Source organism: Chanodichthys erythropterus, chromosome 12, assembly GCF_024489055.1.
Source record: "Chanodichthys erythropterus isolate Z2021 chromosome 12, ASM2448905v1, whole genome shotgun sequence".
Lineage (NCBI taxonomy): Eukaryota > Metazoa > Chordata > Actinopteri > Cypriniformes > Xenocyprididae > Chanodichthys > Chanodichthys erythropterus.
Window position 1 is genome coordinate 37,844,717 of NC_090232.1, and position 17,275 is coordinate 37,861,991.

Below are 17,275 nucleotides of genomic sequence, written 5' to 3' on the forward strand. Positions count from 1 at the left end.
GAGAAAGGAATTGTGGGTGTGACTTACTGTGATGACATCAAGGATGCTCAGTAGACTGTGAACACTGTCTCCAGGGAAAACCTCTTTGACCACTCCATCCTTCCCATCCTTATGAGAGAGAGAGAGGTCAGTCAGTATAGAGTTATTATAATAATATTTATTATTATTATAAAATTAAAACCACAAAAAAAAAGTGGAATACTATAATAAAAGTACAATGTAAAAAAAAAGGTTTATACATAATAAGTGCATTATATCAAATGATTAATGTTAGTAAAAGTAGTTAAAGACACCTAATATAAATTTCAAAATTCCAAACTTTTCCATATTTGTTCAAAATAAAGTCGCTTATGGTAAAGACAAGTTTTGCCTAATGAAAATGTGAATTCATTTAATTGAATTCATTATTTCATGTTCGACAATCACTAAATGATCACTAAACTTTTGACATGAATACACTCTGCTTATATGATATATATATATATTTTTTTTTAATTCTTAATTTTATATTTTAGAAAACTGAACAGGGTCAGTTTGTTTTCTTTTTGACATACTTATCCATACCTTGAAATTACTTAAATCAAATTCCATAATTTTACAAATTGCGTAGTAACCCAAATAAAATTAATAAAACATTTTTTTTTTAATTTAAATTTTTGTTTAGTTTAACAAAGTATTAAAATATCTGAAACTGAAATAAAAATGAATACAAATATACACATCAACAAAAACAACAAAAATAACAAAAACAACAAATTACATTAAAATTGAAATGACTACAGAAAATATAAATATAAAAACTAATTCAAAGTATAAAAATCTAGTCACACCCACACACAAACAAGCAAATACACAGATTGCAGTGCCTTATATTCATTTTGCCACAGCAGTGTTCACACACACAGACACACACACACACACACACACACACACACACACACACACACACACACACACACACACACACACCTGTCCAGTAAGACACAACTCCAGCTTGCCATCCTGTACTACATATATGCTGCTATCAGGCTGACCAGGTCTGAAGACATATTCACCCTGCTGGAACTGCAGAAACACCATGTGTTTACACAGCTCCAGAAACAACGGCTTCTCAAAGTGACCCAACACACTATGGGAGAGAGAAACAGAGATACCAGACCAAATACATACATTATATGTCATATTCTACATTATAATCAAGTGTTTCATTTCACTCTCGATGTGAATAAAACTCATACTGTATATAACACAACGACCACAATGGGAGCGTACCGCACGTTCTTGAGCATGTAGAGCACCTCAGATGGCAGGTGAGAGTTGGCCACGTCAAACTCTGTGAGATCTGCCTCCAGCACCGACGGAGGAGGTTCCTTCATCTGCAGAGTGGGCACTTCCTTCTTAAAGCGCAGGATTCTGAGGGACAGAGGCATGACATGATGCTTGGGAATCTTCTGAGACAATAAAAATGAGCAAATATAGTGGTGCATGGTTGACGTCAAAACCCAGAAGACTAATTTGTCACAGGTTCCCCAGATTTTCCAATGGGGTTTTTTAATTTATGAGTAAAATAAAGTCTGTGGTAAACAGAAGTTGATGATACTTGCACATTTTATTCTACAACGTAAACTGGAAACACACATCCCAAACGTGCTTATCTAGTTACTTATTAGAAACATGTTTTTTAAAAAGCTTCAAAATTTGCATTTTTGATATGGGTTCAAGTAACGTTCAAGTATAGTCAAGTTATGTTTACCACAGACCTTATTTTACTCATATATTGAAAACCCGCATTATAAAACCCCACAGGAAAATCTCGAAGGAACCAGCGCCGAATTAGTCTTCCCGGTTTTGAATTCCTCCCTGCACCACTCTATAAAGACACTACAGAAACTCACTTTTTGGCAATGTTTAGCATCTTCTGTTTCTTTTTGAGGCGGGGCCTGGAGGAGGAGGTGGAGCCCACCAGTGAGGAAGTGGACTGAGACACCTTCCTCATAATCTTCCTTCCATAAAACAAGACTTTGTCTCTTTTACGAAAACGATACTTCGGGGCTTCCTGAGCCTCGAGTTCTGAGAGAAGTAAGATAAATAAGATAGGAATGTTCTGAAATCTAGATTACTTGAGCACTTTAAAGAGCTTAGACAAAAGTAATAAAATAAATATTAATTTCACAAATGAGTTTTTGAGAACTAACTGCGGAGCTGCATCCTGCGCAGGACAAAAAATATGAGGACAGCGATGAGAAGGATGGCGACTCCAGCGCCGATTATGATTCCCACCACCTGAACGGGAACAGAAAGAAAGAGAGTGATGTTCAGAATGAGATATATGTGTGTAAGGTACAGTATGAGATACGTGTCATGAAACCAAGGTTGGGCAAAAGTCTCGCTCGGTCGAAAATGTGACCATGGGCCACAAAACTAGTCATAATTCGCACGGGTATATTTGTAGCAATAGCCAACAATACACTGTATGGATAAAAATTATTGATTTTAAGTAAAGATCATGTTCCATGAAGATCTTTTGTACATTTCCTACTGTAAATATATCAAAAATGTAGTTTTGTGAGTTTATATGCATTGTTAATGACATTATTTGGACAACTTTAAAGATGATTTTCTCAATATTTAGATTTTTAATATTTTGATCAGATTCCTGATTTTCAAATAGTTGTTTCTCGGCCAAATATAGTCCTATGCTAACAAACCATTAATCAATGGAAAGCTGATTTATTCAGCTTTCAGATGATGTTGTCAATTTCAAAATTGAGCCTTATGACTGGTTTTGTGGTCCTGGTTCACAAATAGTCTGAATATAAACACTTATTATATTTACAGTGCTTCCCACACATAGACTTTACTTGGGCGGGCCGCCCACGTATAATAACGGCTGCCCAAGTATATTTGTATATAAGTACATTTTTGCTTTTATTATTTTTATCCTCTTGTACTTTTATATCCGCAAGATAATGAAACCATCTGCGATCGATAAACTAGTAGTTTCGTACCTGCTTGTTATGTGTGCGTCAGAAATGTTTACTCCCGCTAGCATTCCCACGGGCGCTGCATTTTGCAAAGTCACTAGGCGGCGCTGTTGCGCTTTCTACAAGCTCACCCAACAGCGCTTCAGTCTGCTTCAAAGTGATTCTCAATCAATGAAAAGCGCAGATTTATGCCAAGCAATTACTAATGAACTCGAGTTGATGAATTATTACAAAGTCTACTTCATGCCCTTTATATAAAATGTTTTAGATGGTTGTAAGAATCTGAAGGATCAGCCTGCAATAGTACAGACATTTCAAAATAAGAGTCCCGGTGTATTTCGGCCTTGTTTATAATTAAAAGTCACACGCTAAGTTTTTTCTTTTGGGCATTATTGGTATTTTGGTTACACAATAAATTGTATTTAATTTGATTTCCATTTAATTCATAGTAAATTATCGTAGTCTCCCCCACAGGAAGAAAAGACTAAGAACATTATTTGACATACTATTCATTTTATAAATTTTACTAGTAAAATCTGTGTCCCATTCACTGAGAGAGACACTATATGACAGCATGAGAACATAGAAAAAGGTGAACCATTTAAATGCTGTAATTTTGCATAATTTACAGTGCATAATAATGCATAATATTAGTATGTAATTAAATGTAATATGCTATGTAAATAAAATTAATTTCAATAAATAAAAATACTGTTAAAAATCACACATTATTTGTTTGTCACATGTAGTAGACTATTTTTGTGCCGTGGGTAATAGGAGGATTTTTCGCCCGGCTACCACCGCAAGTATATTTCAAACCTGTGGGAAGCACTGATTTATATTATTATATAAATTTTGTACATTTTGAACACAAAAAAGTTACATAGTGCACCTTTCATTTTAATTAATGGCAATATTCAATTAAACTTTTTGAAAATAGATAATGACTTCGAACTTGAAATAACAAATGTCAGGGGTCAGTATGATTTTTTTTTTTTTTTTAATTAGTACTTTTAAAAAAGTGACAGTAAAGACATTAATAATGTTATAAAAGATTTATATTTCAAATAAATGCTGTTGTTTTGATCTTTCGATTGATCAAAGAATCCTGAATAATCTCTCATGGCTTCCAAAAAAATATTACGCAGCACAACTGTTTTCATTTTCAAAATTGATAATAATAAAAATGTTTCTTGAGCAAAATCAGCATTGCCATCATGGAAAAACATTACATTTTAAAACATATTAAAATAGAAAACCATTATTTAGTTATATAGTAATAATATTTCACAATGTTACCATTTTACTGTATTTTTGATCACATAATGAATCATTCTTAAAATAAAAAAATAAATAAAATAAAATAAAATTACAGAGCCCAAAAATAATATAATGTTTCAAGAAATACCTCATATGTCATGTGTATGATAACATGTTTATTGGTAATTCATAGTGAAAGATTATAAGACATAAGACTATAATTCAGTGTTTACTGACCATGCTGGTCTGCAGCTGATCCTCCACTAAACTCTTGATGTTTCCAAACCCGTCCTGCCATAAAACACACAAGTATAACCAGAAAAAAGTATAACCAGATTTGGATAAGAACACAACACTGGGGTTAAAAAGGAGAACATGAGAACATGAGAAAAAAGACTAACTCTAGACATGGGTCTATGAGAGACAGAGAGGACAGGAAGAGAAATCTGCACAATATAAACCCATCAAGTACAACCATATTTTCCTGTCCCTTGATTATGTAAACCTTTCAACTCTCTCCTTCGTGCCGTCATTCCTTCAAGCATTCCCACTCTGTCACTCTTCTTCTCACTCATTCCTTTCTTTTCTCTTTCTCAGCTCATTTATTTTCAATAAAGCATTGTTAACAAGGCCCACAGTGTATCTGAAGTGAACAGCAGAACTGTTTCTAGCTTCTGAATAATAATGAATCTTACTCAGACATACATATGCCAAAATCATCTTGTTTTACTGTAAAATATCTCAACATCCTTAAAACAAGATCAGTTGAGAAGACCATTTGTCTATGATTAAGAGACTATGAAGCTAATTCATCTTTAACTAAAAATGTTTTTCTTGTAATGATTTTTTTTTTGCAGATTTTATTTGAATTTGGCTTAAAGGTGCTACAAGTGATCCTGGGTGGAGTAACTTCCTGTTGACGTTCGAAGTGTTGTCAAACAAAACAGAGGCTAGCTAGACCCTTCCTCCTCCTCCCCTCCATGCTTCCTGAAACAGTCATGAACGTGCATTTAAAATCATTCTTGTCAGTTATTGGCTGGAGCGTGTTTATTATGTTTCGTGGTCCAGGCTGCACCAGTTAGTTTTTATTGCCGTTTTCGGAGCTTGTGGTGACTACAGAGACCGCGTTTTTTTTTACAGTGTGTTAAGGGGACAGGCAGCTATCGGATAGTGAGGAGATGTTTGCTGTATGTGACAAAAAATGTTTTGGCCTAAAAACGCGTGACATCCCTTATAGCACCTTTAAAGAAGGGGAAAAAACAAATGGGGAAGAAAAAATAAACTTCTATAAAAACAAGTCTTAATATCTTATGCAGTTGTGCTATTCAAGTAAATGTCCATATTTAAAAAAAATGATTTAAAAACAAAAACAAAAATTTATTAATGACTAATAAATGTTGTTTTATTGCAGTGAAAATGATGAAAATTACCTTAAGTTAGTACGCATTTTATATGAGTGCAACATTCTTCTAAATGTTGAAGTACATTAAAACAGAAGTGGTAGATTTTATCAGTGTCTGTTGAAAACCACATAACCATGTGAAAGTTAAGACATCCTCTGAATTTATTAAGACATACTTATTGGTGACTTCAGAGTGTGCAATATTTCGAATCTCTCTCAAATGTCACTCACAATTGTGTTACAGGACTATCTGTCTTTTGTATTAAAGGGTTAATTAACCCCAAAAACAATTCTTTCATTAATGACTCACCCTCATGTCGTTCCACACCCGTAAGACCTCCGTTCATCTTCAGAACACAAATTAAGATATTTTTGATGAAACTGAGAGGTTTCTGATCCCCAAAAGAAAGCAATGTAATTACCACACTCAAGGTCCAGAAAAGTAGTGAAGACATCAAATAGTCCATGTGACTACATTGGGTCAAGCTTAATTTTATGAAGTGACGAGAATACTTTTTGTGCAAAAATAACATCTTTATTCAACAATTTTTTCCCTCCCATGTCAGTCTCCTACACTGTTCACATTGTAAACACAGTGAAGCGCTTCCATGTTAACTCCCTGAGGTCTGAAAACGCGCCGGCGCGTTTTGCAGGGTTTTTTTCACATTGCAGCAAAACAGACTTAAAATACTCTGTCATTTTTTGTCATAGAGACATAAGTAATATATCAATTGAAACTATAGAATGTCTTCTTTTATTTGTGTACACTCAGAGTAAAAACGAAATGTTGTGCTTTTTGTAAAATAAAGAAAACTAACATGATGCGTGATCTCTCGTCTCCCTCTGAACGAAGTCCAATCTGATAGTTCTCAGAAAATGAACTGTAACTTATGAATACTAATGACAAAAAAATTAGATTTATGTCAAAAGAAACGTTGAAATGTCAGGTTTTAAATCATGCAAGTCAAATCGAAAACAAAAATTCTGTGTTTATGTAATCTGTATGAAAAGAGACACATGTCAGAAGTCTGTGTTTCAGCTCATTATCAGCTAATGCGGCCACTCCCACGGAGCCAGCGCTATTCAGACTCAAATTCAGAGGCAATACATGCATTCATCATCTCAATCGTGTATTTATTGTCTTGAAAAGTGTTTATCTGTATGTAAAAGCCATGGTTAACGACCTCTGGAAGACATACTGTTAGTTCCTGATATGTCCTCTTCTCCTTTAGAATAATTTGTGGAATAAATGTGCACATAGAGCGCCCTCCGGCTACAAGTATGAATTGAAAACACCATTCCTGAAATGTCCTCTTCTTCTTTAGAATAATTTGTGGACTAATTTGTGGACTAAATAATTTGTGTACAGAGCGCTCTCCGGCTGCAAGTATGAATTGAAAACACAGTATCCAGCGCTCGTAGGAATGACAATGAATATAGAATAAACTCTGTATAGAATAAAATCTGTATAGAAAATTGACATAAACATATGAGAATCCATCAATATTTCTCCAAATGTGCTTCTTTTAAACTAACTATAGTCAGACTCTTTGCATCACAAAAATACATTATATTTTAAAGAATATAATAGAATACCATTTTAAATTGAGCTGAGACATTATTACAGAGGGTTTTTTCACACCCTACCTGACTGAAAGGCCTCATTAATATGCAAGTCATTTCAGGTCATTATTATGTGATTCTTTTGTCTTCTCAGGTGTAAATGGCCCATTATTCATGATCATTCACGCCTCCACGCACACTGTGTTTCTTGACAAAAAGTGACTTACAAAAACTAAATAAATATATTGTTTTATATGAACAAGTAGGCATTATAATTTTTACATAATTTTGAAGCAAAAATTCTAGCCTACAACCTCCAATACCCAGAAGTCTTGTAAACACAGATTTAATATATATTTTTGGCCTTATTTCAGTGACTTAATTTTTTTGTTTTTTCAATAACCACGCATAAATGTTATTCCTTCAAATATACAAACAAGTGCATACACGTTCCTTACATATTATTGTAGCCTAGTTTGTGCTGAATACAGTGTAATGACACTTTTTCCATTAATATGTTTATGAACAACTGAAAAAAGCACAAATGTCAGGGCATGCCAAAACTTCTCCAGGCCCCAAATCAGCCTCAGACTCCAGAGGGTTAATGTCTGATGTAGAACCTGGAAGCGTTGCACTGTGTTTACAACGTGAACAGTGTCAGAGGCTGACAGGAAAGTACAAAAAGTATTCTCGTTGCTTCATAAAGGTTGAGTCACATGAACTATTTTGAATGTGGTAATTACATTGCTTTCTCTTGGGGATCAGAAACCTGATCAAAAACATCTTCATTTGTGTTCTGAAGATTAACAAGAGGCCTTACGGGTGTGGAACGACATGAGGGTGAGTAATTAATGACAGAAATTTCATTTTTGGGTGAACTAACCCTTTAAAGGTGCACTAAATATTTCAGGGGCTATGGAGATAAAGTGAGTAGCGTGATCTCAGCTGTACAATGTACAATGCCCCATGTACAATAAATGTAGACTTTTCTAGGCCACTGATTTTAATACTTTTCACTTTAAAAGGGTTAGTTCACCCAAAAATGAAAATTCTGTTCCCTCATGTCGTTCCACACCCATAAGACTTGCACATCAAGCAAGTACAGTTCAGCTTATGTTTACCATATTTGAGAGCTCTATGTATGTTTGCTGATCAATGTTTGTATGTGAATAAAAGCCTAACTAAACTTAAGACTTGAAAATATTATTACTTAGAGCACCTTTAATATACCTTAATATAAACTGTTTATGGACTTAGATATGATTTGATAGGTCAACATTCAGAATGATGTTTCGTAAGCAGATACGCCTTTGCGATATGTAATCTTTGGACTGAGATATGGATTTGTGCAATTCAGCATTTCAACTCCAGGAAGAAGTTTGCTGGGCAAAACTCTCACTTTGCCCATCATGACAGAGCTAAAAAAAAAAGCTTTCTAAACAAGCCACATGATCAGATTAGCTGCAGACAATTTGCCCAGCTACAAAACACAGCTGCCAAGGATCTACACAAAGAAGATTTGTGAGAGAAGGTGGTAAAACAAAACTGAACAGCTGCTGATATTGACGCGTGAACAGATTGGTGAAAGTGGGATTGGGTTTGTGAAGGAACGTGAATGAGGTGCAAGGTGCATGATGGGAAAGCAGTGCAGCTGCTTGTCTGTATGTGTGAAATAAGACAATCCGCAATGCGAAAAAGTCCAAAACTTGAGGGATATTCACATTATGCTTAACTATGGATAATGGCTTTTTTAACTCAGGACTGAAAAACGTTTTACATTAGTAATTTCTCACAAGAGCAGTTATGGCTTCAAAGGTATTAGAGATGCATGGTTGACAGGCCATAAATCAGTTTTTAATTTAAATCTTCAAATTATACAATCTAATTCAAATAAAAAACAACTGCTCATGCTACACATGTGTAGTATCTTTGTTTGGATCGTGATTAAATGCAGTCAGTGATTGCCTCTAATTTCAAATAGCTATAGATATTTTTGTTTAAGGCCGGCTTGCCTGTTATAGAGCAAATAAACAAATTAATTTGCTTAAACAAAGAAGAAAAATGGAAACAAGTATTGGAATCGGCCAGTTTGTTAGTAAAAAAATTAGCCATGAAAAATCATAATCGGTACATCACTAAAAAAGATATAGTATAGGAAATATAAACACAGAAGCAGAATGGGTTAGAGATGTTGATAGATAACAATCAAAGACATGCAGAGAGATCAGGAAATTGGGCTAATTTGTCTAATTAATTACTCCATTGCACTCACACTGAAACTTCTGAAAAGCTCAGACTGAGAGGGTAAAGTTGTGTGTATATGTGGATTAGGCAAAGCATTAGGGTGGTGCTGCTCACCTCTGAAGGTTCTGCAGACTCGGGGCCCGATGTGCTCTGTCCCATTCTACCTCAACGCACAGCTGGGCCATCAACAACAGGCACTGCAACACACAGCAAGACAACAGGCTTCATGCAACATGCAAAGATCACCATCACGCACATTCAATCAGGATCACTACAGGCTGAAATAAAAGATCTTTACGCATGTATTCAGTTCAAGTCCATGCATATTACAGGGATTATCTGGATGGATTTTAGTACAAAAAAGAAAATTGCACTAGATTAAAAAACAGATCATGGATGATTATTAGTCAACACAGCTTCTCAGCCATGCTAAAATACACAATATAGTAACAGCTATATTAGTACTAACAGCTAGGGCACACAATTTGCTTAATAGAAAATTAATAAAATTTGTGCCATTAATATTTTAAATTACGTATTAAACATTTTACAGTGTTTCACTAATTGAAATAATGCTGAAATAAAATATAAATATTAGATCAAATTTAAACTTAAAAAAACTTTTTTTTTGAGAATCGTAATTATTTGTTTGTTTCAAATAGAGATCATGATTTTCTCATGATTCTAACAAGACAACTAAACAAAATAACATGTAATTTAATAGAGGTTCTGACTAAAATGTTAATTTCTGCAGTCTATTTAAAAATGTTTAATTAATTTGAATTAATTAATTTAAAAAAAATCTTGTTTGTATGAATGATTCAAAGGGCCCTATTTTAACGATCTGAAACGCAAGTGTCAAAGCGCGACGCGCAAGTAACTTTGTGGGCGGGTCTCGGCGCTGTTGCTATTTTCCCGGCGGGATAAATGGCTCTTGCGCCCGGCGCAAATCTAAAATGGGTTGGTCTGAAGTAGCTTCATTATTCATAGGTGTGGTTTGGGCGTAACGTGAAATAAACCAATCAGAGCGTCATCCAACATTCCCTTTAAAAGCAGGTGCGCAAGTTCCATTATGGATTGCTATTATTATGGCGTATTTACCAGGCGCACGCCAGGAGCGGTTCACAGCCGAGGAGACTGATATATATTTTTTTAGTGTAACTACTTTGCAAAAATAACTGTTGCATCTGTGTAGATTACATGAGCAAAGTGTATGCGCGTTGTGCACGCTATACATTATGGTCAAGCATGCGCCCTTAAAATAGCATAATGAACAATGCGCAACGCGCCACTGACTTTAGACTAGGTTTTTTCTGGTCAGTGGCGCAATTGTTTAATGGAACAGCAAAATAGCACCAGGGATTGTTTGCGCCGGAACACGCCTCCTTTTTTGCGCTGAACCGCCCAGGGAGCGCAAGTTCATTCACTAGTTTAGCGACGTGCTTCTGTGGAGGGAAAAGCGCGCTTTGTGCGGGTGCAAAATAGGAATGACACATGCGTCGGTGTACAAAGTCAATTGCGCTGGGTGCAAGATAGGGTCCAATAACTTCATTTGTTTCATTACTAAATGAATCAGCATTTTTTTTTTACTAAACTCCTGAATGAATGATTCAATGACAAATACAGTTTTTAACAGTCACTTGTTGCCACCTACTGGTGTAATGATGTAATTGATACAATTGTTATTTGAAGTTACTTTCAAAAGGTTATTTGCTCTATTATGATCGCTACCAAATCAGTGTTTATATGCGAACTTTTAAACTTTTATCGTAGTACTTCTGTGATGATTTGAATAAAAATAACCATACTGCGATGTTGTACCTATACATGATAACTGCTTTCTCTGGGTCTGCGGCAGTGCCAAAGCTGATCTGAATGTTTCAGTGTAATTGTATCAAAGGTTTAATAGACACAGGAGAAGTGCTGTCATTTAGGAATAAGATTGCGTGGATGTTTGAATCGAAATCATGATCTTTTAATGATTAATCATGCAGCTCTACCAATAACAGAAATAAAATATGTTTTTAAAAAAATCACTAAAACTGCAATAAAAAATAAATTAAAAATAAATAGAAATAAAACTATTAAAAATGACAAAAGCACACACCAGTTACAAAAAAACTAAATTTTTAAATAAAAACTGAAAATATAAAATTAAAAGCTAATTCGAAATATTAATAAATACTACAATAACACATAAAATAATATTAAAATAACAAAATTTTATAAGACAACCTATAAAAAACTTATTATAATTATTATTATTATAATATTTAATCCCTTATTGCGCATCACACAGATACGCACAAACAAGTAAAACCAGTATTTAAAAATTTTGCTACCAGAAATGATTCACTGCATTTGGCAGTAAACAGAGAATATGTAAATATTGTTTTTATAGTAGTAATGTTAATGTAAACAGTGCTCAAAAACAGGTCTGCCAAAGATCACAATCAGCAGAGGAAACTCTCCAATCACAGCCCCTCCCCAAACTGATGTCATCATCCCTAACAGACACCCAATAGCACACACACATCCATATGGCCTTACAGCACGAGTAATTAGTTTTCATTCTGATCTTCCTCCAAACACCCAGCATAACTCCATCTTCACTTGTTCCTTTCACATTCAGGGTTGCGTAAGCAGACTGCAAGTACACTGAACCACACGCTTACTGTTTTGCTGACCTATGCAGCATACAATAAAAGCCCTTCACATTCATTACATGCATAAGCACGTTTATAGCGCGAGACTGAGAGCCAAACCTACAACAAAAACTGCATGTTCGCTTGCATCTACCATCAAAAAAAAAAAAAAAAACACGAGCAAAAGACCATGCTAAAGCCATTCAGTGATGACATCACCGTGTCTAGAGGCAAACAACTGAAATCATTGGGGGTGGACAGAGGATTAGATTACAGAGATCACAGCAAACATAAAGAGGATTCATCCACATATCCAAATCTGATTGTGAACGTGTATAAAATGGTTCACTGGTAATAACTGGAGATGACTGTAAAAATGTTTGTAATTTTAACTGTAAAAGACTAAAAATGCTACAGTAAAAACCTGTAAGTTGGTTGTACGTTCCCTTAACTACTATACATGGGGGAAAACTGCAACAGATCTAACCTTACATTTAATGGAATTTTACAGTAAAATACTGATAAATGTACATTTTTGGAAGTAAAACTGAACAAATTATCTTATTTATATTTACAGTGAATAGCTGTAAACTGACATTCACAAAATTCCCTGTATAACACTTCACATTTTAATAATTGTTTCTTCTTTTTTCGGTTATGTACATTAGGGTTTTATGTTACATCTTATTTTGTATGTTCTGTTACATCTTGTTAAATGAACGTTTACTGCATTATTAGTTTACTGCATTATTTTAGTATTTGTGTGAATGACACCATGCACCATCTATATATTAGTTTTTCTCTCAGCTTGTGGAAAAGCTGCTTGTGATGAACTTTGATTCATCATGTCTTTCTCTTTAGCCCCTGGATGTTTGATCAGCTAAAGAAAAAAAAGAAGGAAAAACTGACCGTGCTGTGCTTTACTCTGAAACATGCAACATGTTAGACTATATATTTATGTAATTAAAACTGTTGCAATTTGATGATCATACTAAGCCATATCGCATTCTCACAACCACGCATTGCCAAAATTCATTACAAAAAGCTAGTGGGCAACTGGCGAGCAACACAGTTTCAATGCAGATTTGACGCACTTTCCAAACTTGCTGCTAATATGCATGTCATATAATTCCACTTTTACAAGATGTAAATTAAGTCTCTGATGTCCACAGAGTGTGTATGTGAAGTTTTAGCTCAAAATACCCCACAGACCATTTTTATATTATGTTAAATTTGTCACTTTTTGAGGGTGAGCAAAAACGCTGTTTATGTGTGTGTCCCTTTAAATGCAAATGAGCTGCTGCTCCTATGAAGAGGGCGGAGTTTCAGGAGCTCATGTTAGCATCGCCGATTACCTCAGACTCTCTGAAAATGTCCGAAATTGTTCAGCCTTTTATGTTCAAAACAGAGTTGGACATCAATGATGGAGAGACTCAAGAAGTGACAACATGTAGAATTCAACAGAAAGCTTCTGAATGGTTAGTTGATTAATTTATGTAGCTGATTAAGTCATTGATTAGCATATTCTGTCATGATAATCTATAAATCACTCATGTGGGAACTGTTGTAAGATGCCTAGAGAGCCAGAGAATATATGCTGCATGAAGACAGAACAGGTATGGTTTAGTTTAATTATGGTTATAACTTATGTTGTCAACTTGCTTTTATGACATGCTCTTGCATTTGTGTTATGTATTGTTTCACCCCTTCGTTGCATGTTCTCGGGAGCAGGGTTTATGTAAATTTTAGGGTTAGTGATGTCACCAACTCAGGAAGAAGCTCATTGTAGTCCCTACCAGCCGTTTGTTGTAGTCCTTAAACAGAGAAATCTTTAAAAGAAAATATCTTCCTTTGCATTAAACTTTGAGCGTCATAACTTTGTAGACTTTGTTTATGCTCAAACAGCAATATTACACACTAACTAAAGTTAACAAAGTGAAATCGCAATCAACCACCCCTTTAAAATGTATTTTTCTTTTGGTAAATTACAATTTAATTTAGATTGTAAAAATTGCAGGTTGCTGAAATGTTTTTAACATCTTTCCTGTATTTTTTACATAATTTTTCATAATTCATAATTTTACATAATTTTTTTACAGTGCATCGATCAGAGATTTAAAGCTTATACAGAAAAAGAGGCCTACCAAGTGATTGTATCACATTCAGACTGATTATAGGCTGAGATAGCATTGAAAAACTCTGACATTCAATAACACACTATAGAATAACAAGAGAGTAAATGGAAACCACAGGGCAATAATGATGGGGGAAAGAGAAAGAAAAGCTAAAATGTCTGTATTCGTTACTCACTAATGGGCACCTTCTAATAGCCATTGTCCTCAGTTAACAATGCCCTTAGTATGCACCCTTAAGCATGAGAGAAGACGACACACACACACACACACACAGACTTACAGACACAGTTTTGTTTCAAAGCCCCCAACTGACAGACACAACACTAGATGATTCAAGAAGAACTGTCAAAGCTGCACTTCACAATATTAGACATGTTCAGCGGTCAAGAAATGAGACCAACAGCCTAAACACACTGTCAACATTTTTGTGAACACTGATTTAAAATTTTATGCATATAAATCTGCTGCGACAAAGACGACTCATGCATAAACTCCAGCAAGACTTTGATGAAAACTTTCCATGAATAGAGTAATAGGGCCTGAAACTCGTTAAAAATGTAAATGTTTTTTTTTTTCAACAAATGGTTAGTAAATGGAGGTACTTAACTCTCTCTCTCTCTCTCAAAAAAAAAAAAAAAATGTTGCCAGTTAACCGTGTTTTTTACTAAATTATTTTTTAAAGTATTTTTATTAGTTTTGCCTGAAATAGAAATCACTGACCGAAAAAACTTATTTTAATTAGCGCTTCTCACTTTGGACCATGTCAGCATATATTTCGTCCACACAACGACAAAATATAAAATAAAAATAGCAATATTTAAAATGTGTTCGTCTGAAATACCAAGAGGTGGCTCGTAACTTTGAAGAACTTAGTGACAACTCAAAAAAATGAATGGTTGGATTTACTCAAAAAAGCAGTGTCAAGTGGTTCAACCTAACTATATTGAGTAATTTGTACCAATAACGATTTAGTTGTATGAACAAAAGAAACTCAAGTAGAGCTGACAAAATTTCTTTGAGTAAATACAAATAAATTTGTCACTGTTAATACACATAATATTTATATCTGCAATTTACTTAATAATGTTACGTTTATTACGTAAGTTGAAAAAAACACATTTATTGACTTAATTTACCTTATTAAATTAACTATTTGCTCCACAGAATGCACTCAGAAAAATAACTCACTGAACAAGCTCAACTCAACTGAACGCAGGAATCCCATCCCACAAACATGCATATATGAGGCTCACAGCTTAAACACAGGCGCCACTCTTCTGCATAATGGTAACCACAAAATTCAAAAACATTACAGAAACTCATCTAAATGTCCAACATAACTGAACATTAAACACTAACATAAACTAACTAAACTAAACTTAAAATAACACTTTAATCCCTAAATTTACTCTAATGCAGTCTAATGCAGCGTAAATTAAGTTTTTTTTTTAGCACTTTTCACCTGAGAAAATAACACCCCGAACAGCATACCGAGTTTATTACCCAAATCTAATTAAACATTATTGTCAGTTTCAGCTAAATGAAAACATTAATTTCAGTTTCGGCGTTTCTGTAAAAAAAAATTATTTCAGTGCATCACTAATTTTTATAATCTAAAATTTGGGAAATGTCAGAATAAAGTTAACAACGATGTTTTTCTAGCAGTACACATTACACATAGAATAGATCAAACTATATAAAATATATAAATAACCGATATACCAGCAATTTAGCTTAAACCGTCAGTCGTTAAGAGCTAGTTTGGAGCCAAATCTCGGTTAGTTATTGATAAACACATTTCTCATAAATTTAATGAATTTATATGTTTTTTATTTTTATTTACATGACCTTAACATGCTGAATGTTGTTCTGACAAAAGAGGTCGTCCTTTGATAAACACTTCATTTTTACTACATTTATTAAACATCAATTCAACATATTATCATAAAATTATGATTTTGTTTGTATGATTGTAATTATCAGATACAGTCTAAGTAGGGATGGACCACAAATCAATACTTTAAGGGGGGATACATACATTTGATGCATTTAAAACTAGCTACTTTTCATCCTACATTAAATGTATTAATAGTTTGTCTAACGTACCTAACAGCAAACCCCTGATAGCTAAGGAAATTAGCACCTTTGCTCAGTAATGGGACCCTAATTCATTAAAAGTGCCTGCTGCAGACAGCAGCCACAGCTGAAGCGGGCTGGTCTGTCTCCCACTGCACAGAGACTATCACATGCTGTAGGCCACATGCTACTATAACACATTATTATACCTGAGAAGTCAGAATCCACGAGACATAACCATCCCTATGTCATATGCAAAGCTGAACATGTCATCAGTTGTTGGGGTAAGGAAACTGCATCACATCAGCTGATCATGGGTTAAAACATGGATAACGGTGCACTGAAGCTAAACACGCATTTAAGAGAGTGATTTAGGATTTGTCCGCTACTGAAAGCCATGACTCAGCCGTGAGGTCTTGATGTTTTCCTCTGCATTCAGTGCTGTAAGTGACCCGTCCGGCGGTGATGCTGCGCGGTGACCTCGGCAGATCAACACACAGCACCATCTGCGACCTCAAGCGGGAAACTCTCAGGGTTACACGCACTATAAACTCACACTAAATATAAAAAGTGCCGTCACATGATCCGGATGACCAGTAAACTGCACATAATGGTGGTTGATAACCTTACCTGAAAGCGACGGTCCGTCCCGATCTGTCAAACAACGGTCATACCGGAAACATCCGCTCAGAGCTCTGCGTAGACTCCGCCCAACAACCAATCAGAGAGGACAAGCTGACCAATCAGATCTCAGAGAATTGACATTCACCGATTCCCTCCCCCATTGTTATTTACAAAACGTTTAGCTTACTCTCACATACGAAACACCTAAAAAGAAAATGTAATATATATTTTTTAAAATATTTGCAGCTTTTTAGACTGGACAAAACATTCCCCATGACTTATCGAGTCATCTTTTGAAGCAAAAAAAAAAAAAAAAAATACAAAGTTATAAAGTTTGAATAT

At 34.8% G+C, this 17,275-nt stretch overlaps 1 protein-coding gene across 7 annotated transcripts in view; it reads right to left on the bottom strand.

The window, feature by feature from the left end:
- pnpla6 (patatin-like phospholipase domain containing 6) overlaps window positions 1-17,013 on the bottom strand; it is a 40,396-nt gene extending 23,383 nt beyond the window's left edge. For 3 of the 7 annotated variants that reach the window (XM_067404981.1, XM_067404985.1, XM_067404984.1), the window contains exons 1-8: window positions 16,940-17,013; window positions 9,568-9,650; window positions 4,482-4,535; window positions 2,196-2,283; window positions 1,896-2,070; window positions 1,273-1,413; window positions 970-1,129; window positions 28-108 (exon numbers count right to left, since the gene is read on the bottom strand). In XM_067404981.1, coding sequence (XP_067261082.1) covers window positions 28-108; window positions 970-1,129; window positions 1,273-1,413; window positions 1,896-2,070; window positions 2,196-2,283; window positions 4,482-4,535; window positions 9,568-9,612 — 744 coding nt within the window. In that variant the 5' untranslated portion in view covers window positions 9,613-9,650; window positions 16,940-17,013. Of the gene's footprint in view, window positions 1-27; window positions 109-969; window positions 1,130-1,272; window positions 1,414-1,895; window positions 2,071-2,195; window positions 2,284-4,481; window positions 4,536-9,567; window positions 9,651-16,518; window positions 16,841-16,939 lie in introns of those variants that run through there. The other 4 variants (XM_067404982.1, XM_067404979.1, XM_067404980.1 and 1 more) reach the window with 3 other exon arrangements.
- Window positions 17,014-17,275: the final 262 nt, after the last annotated feature.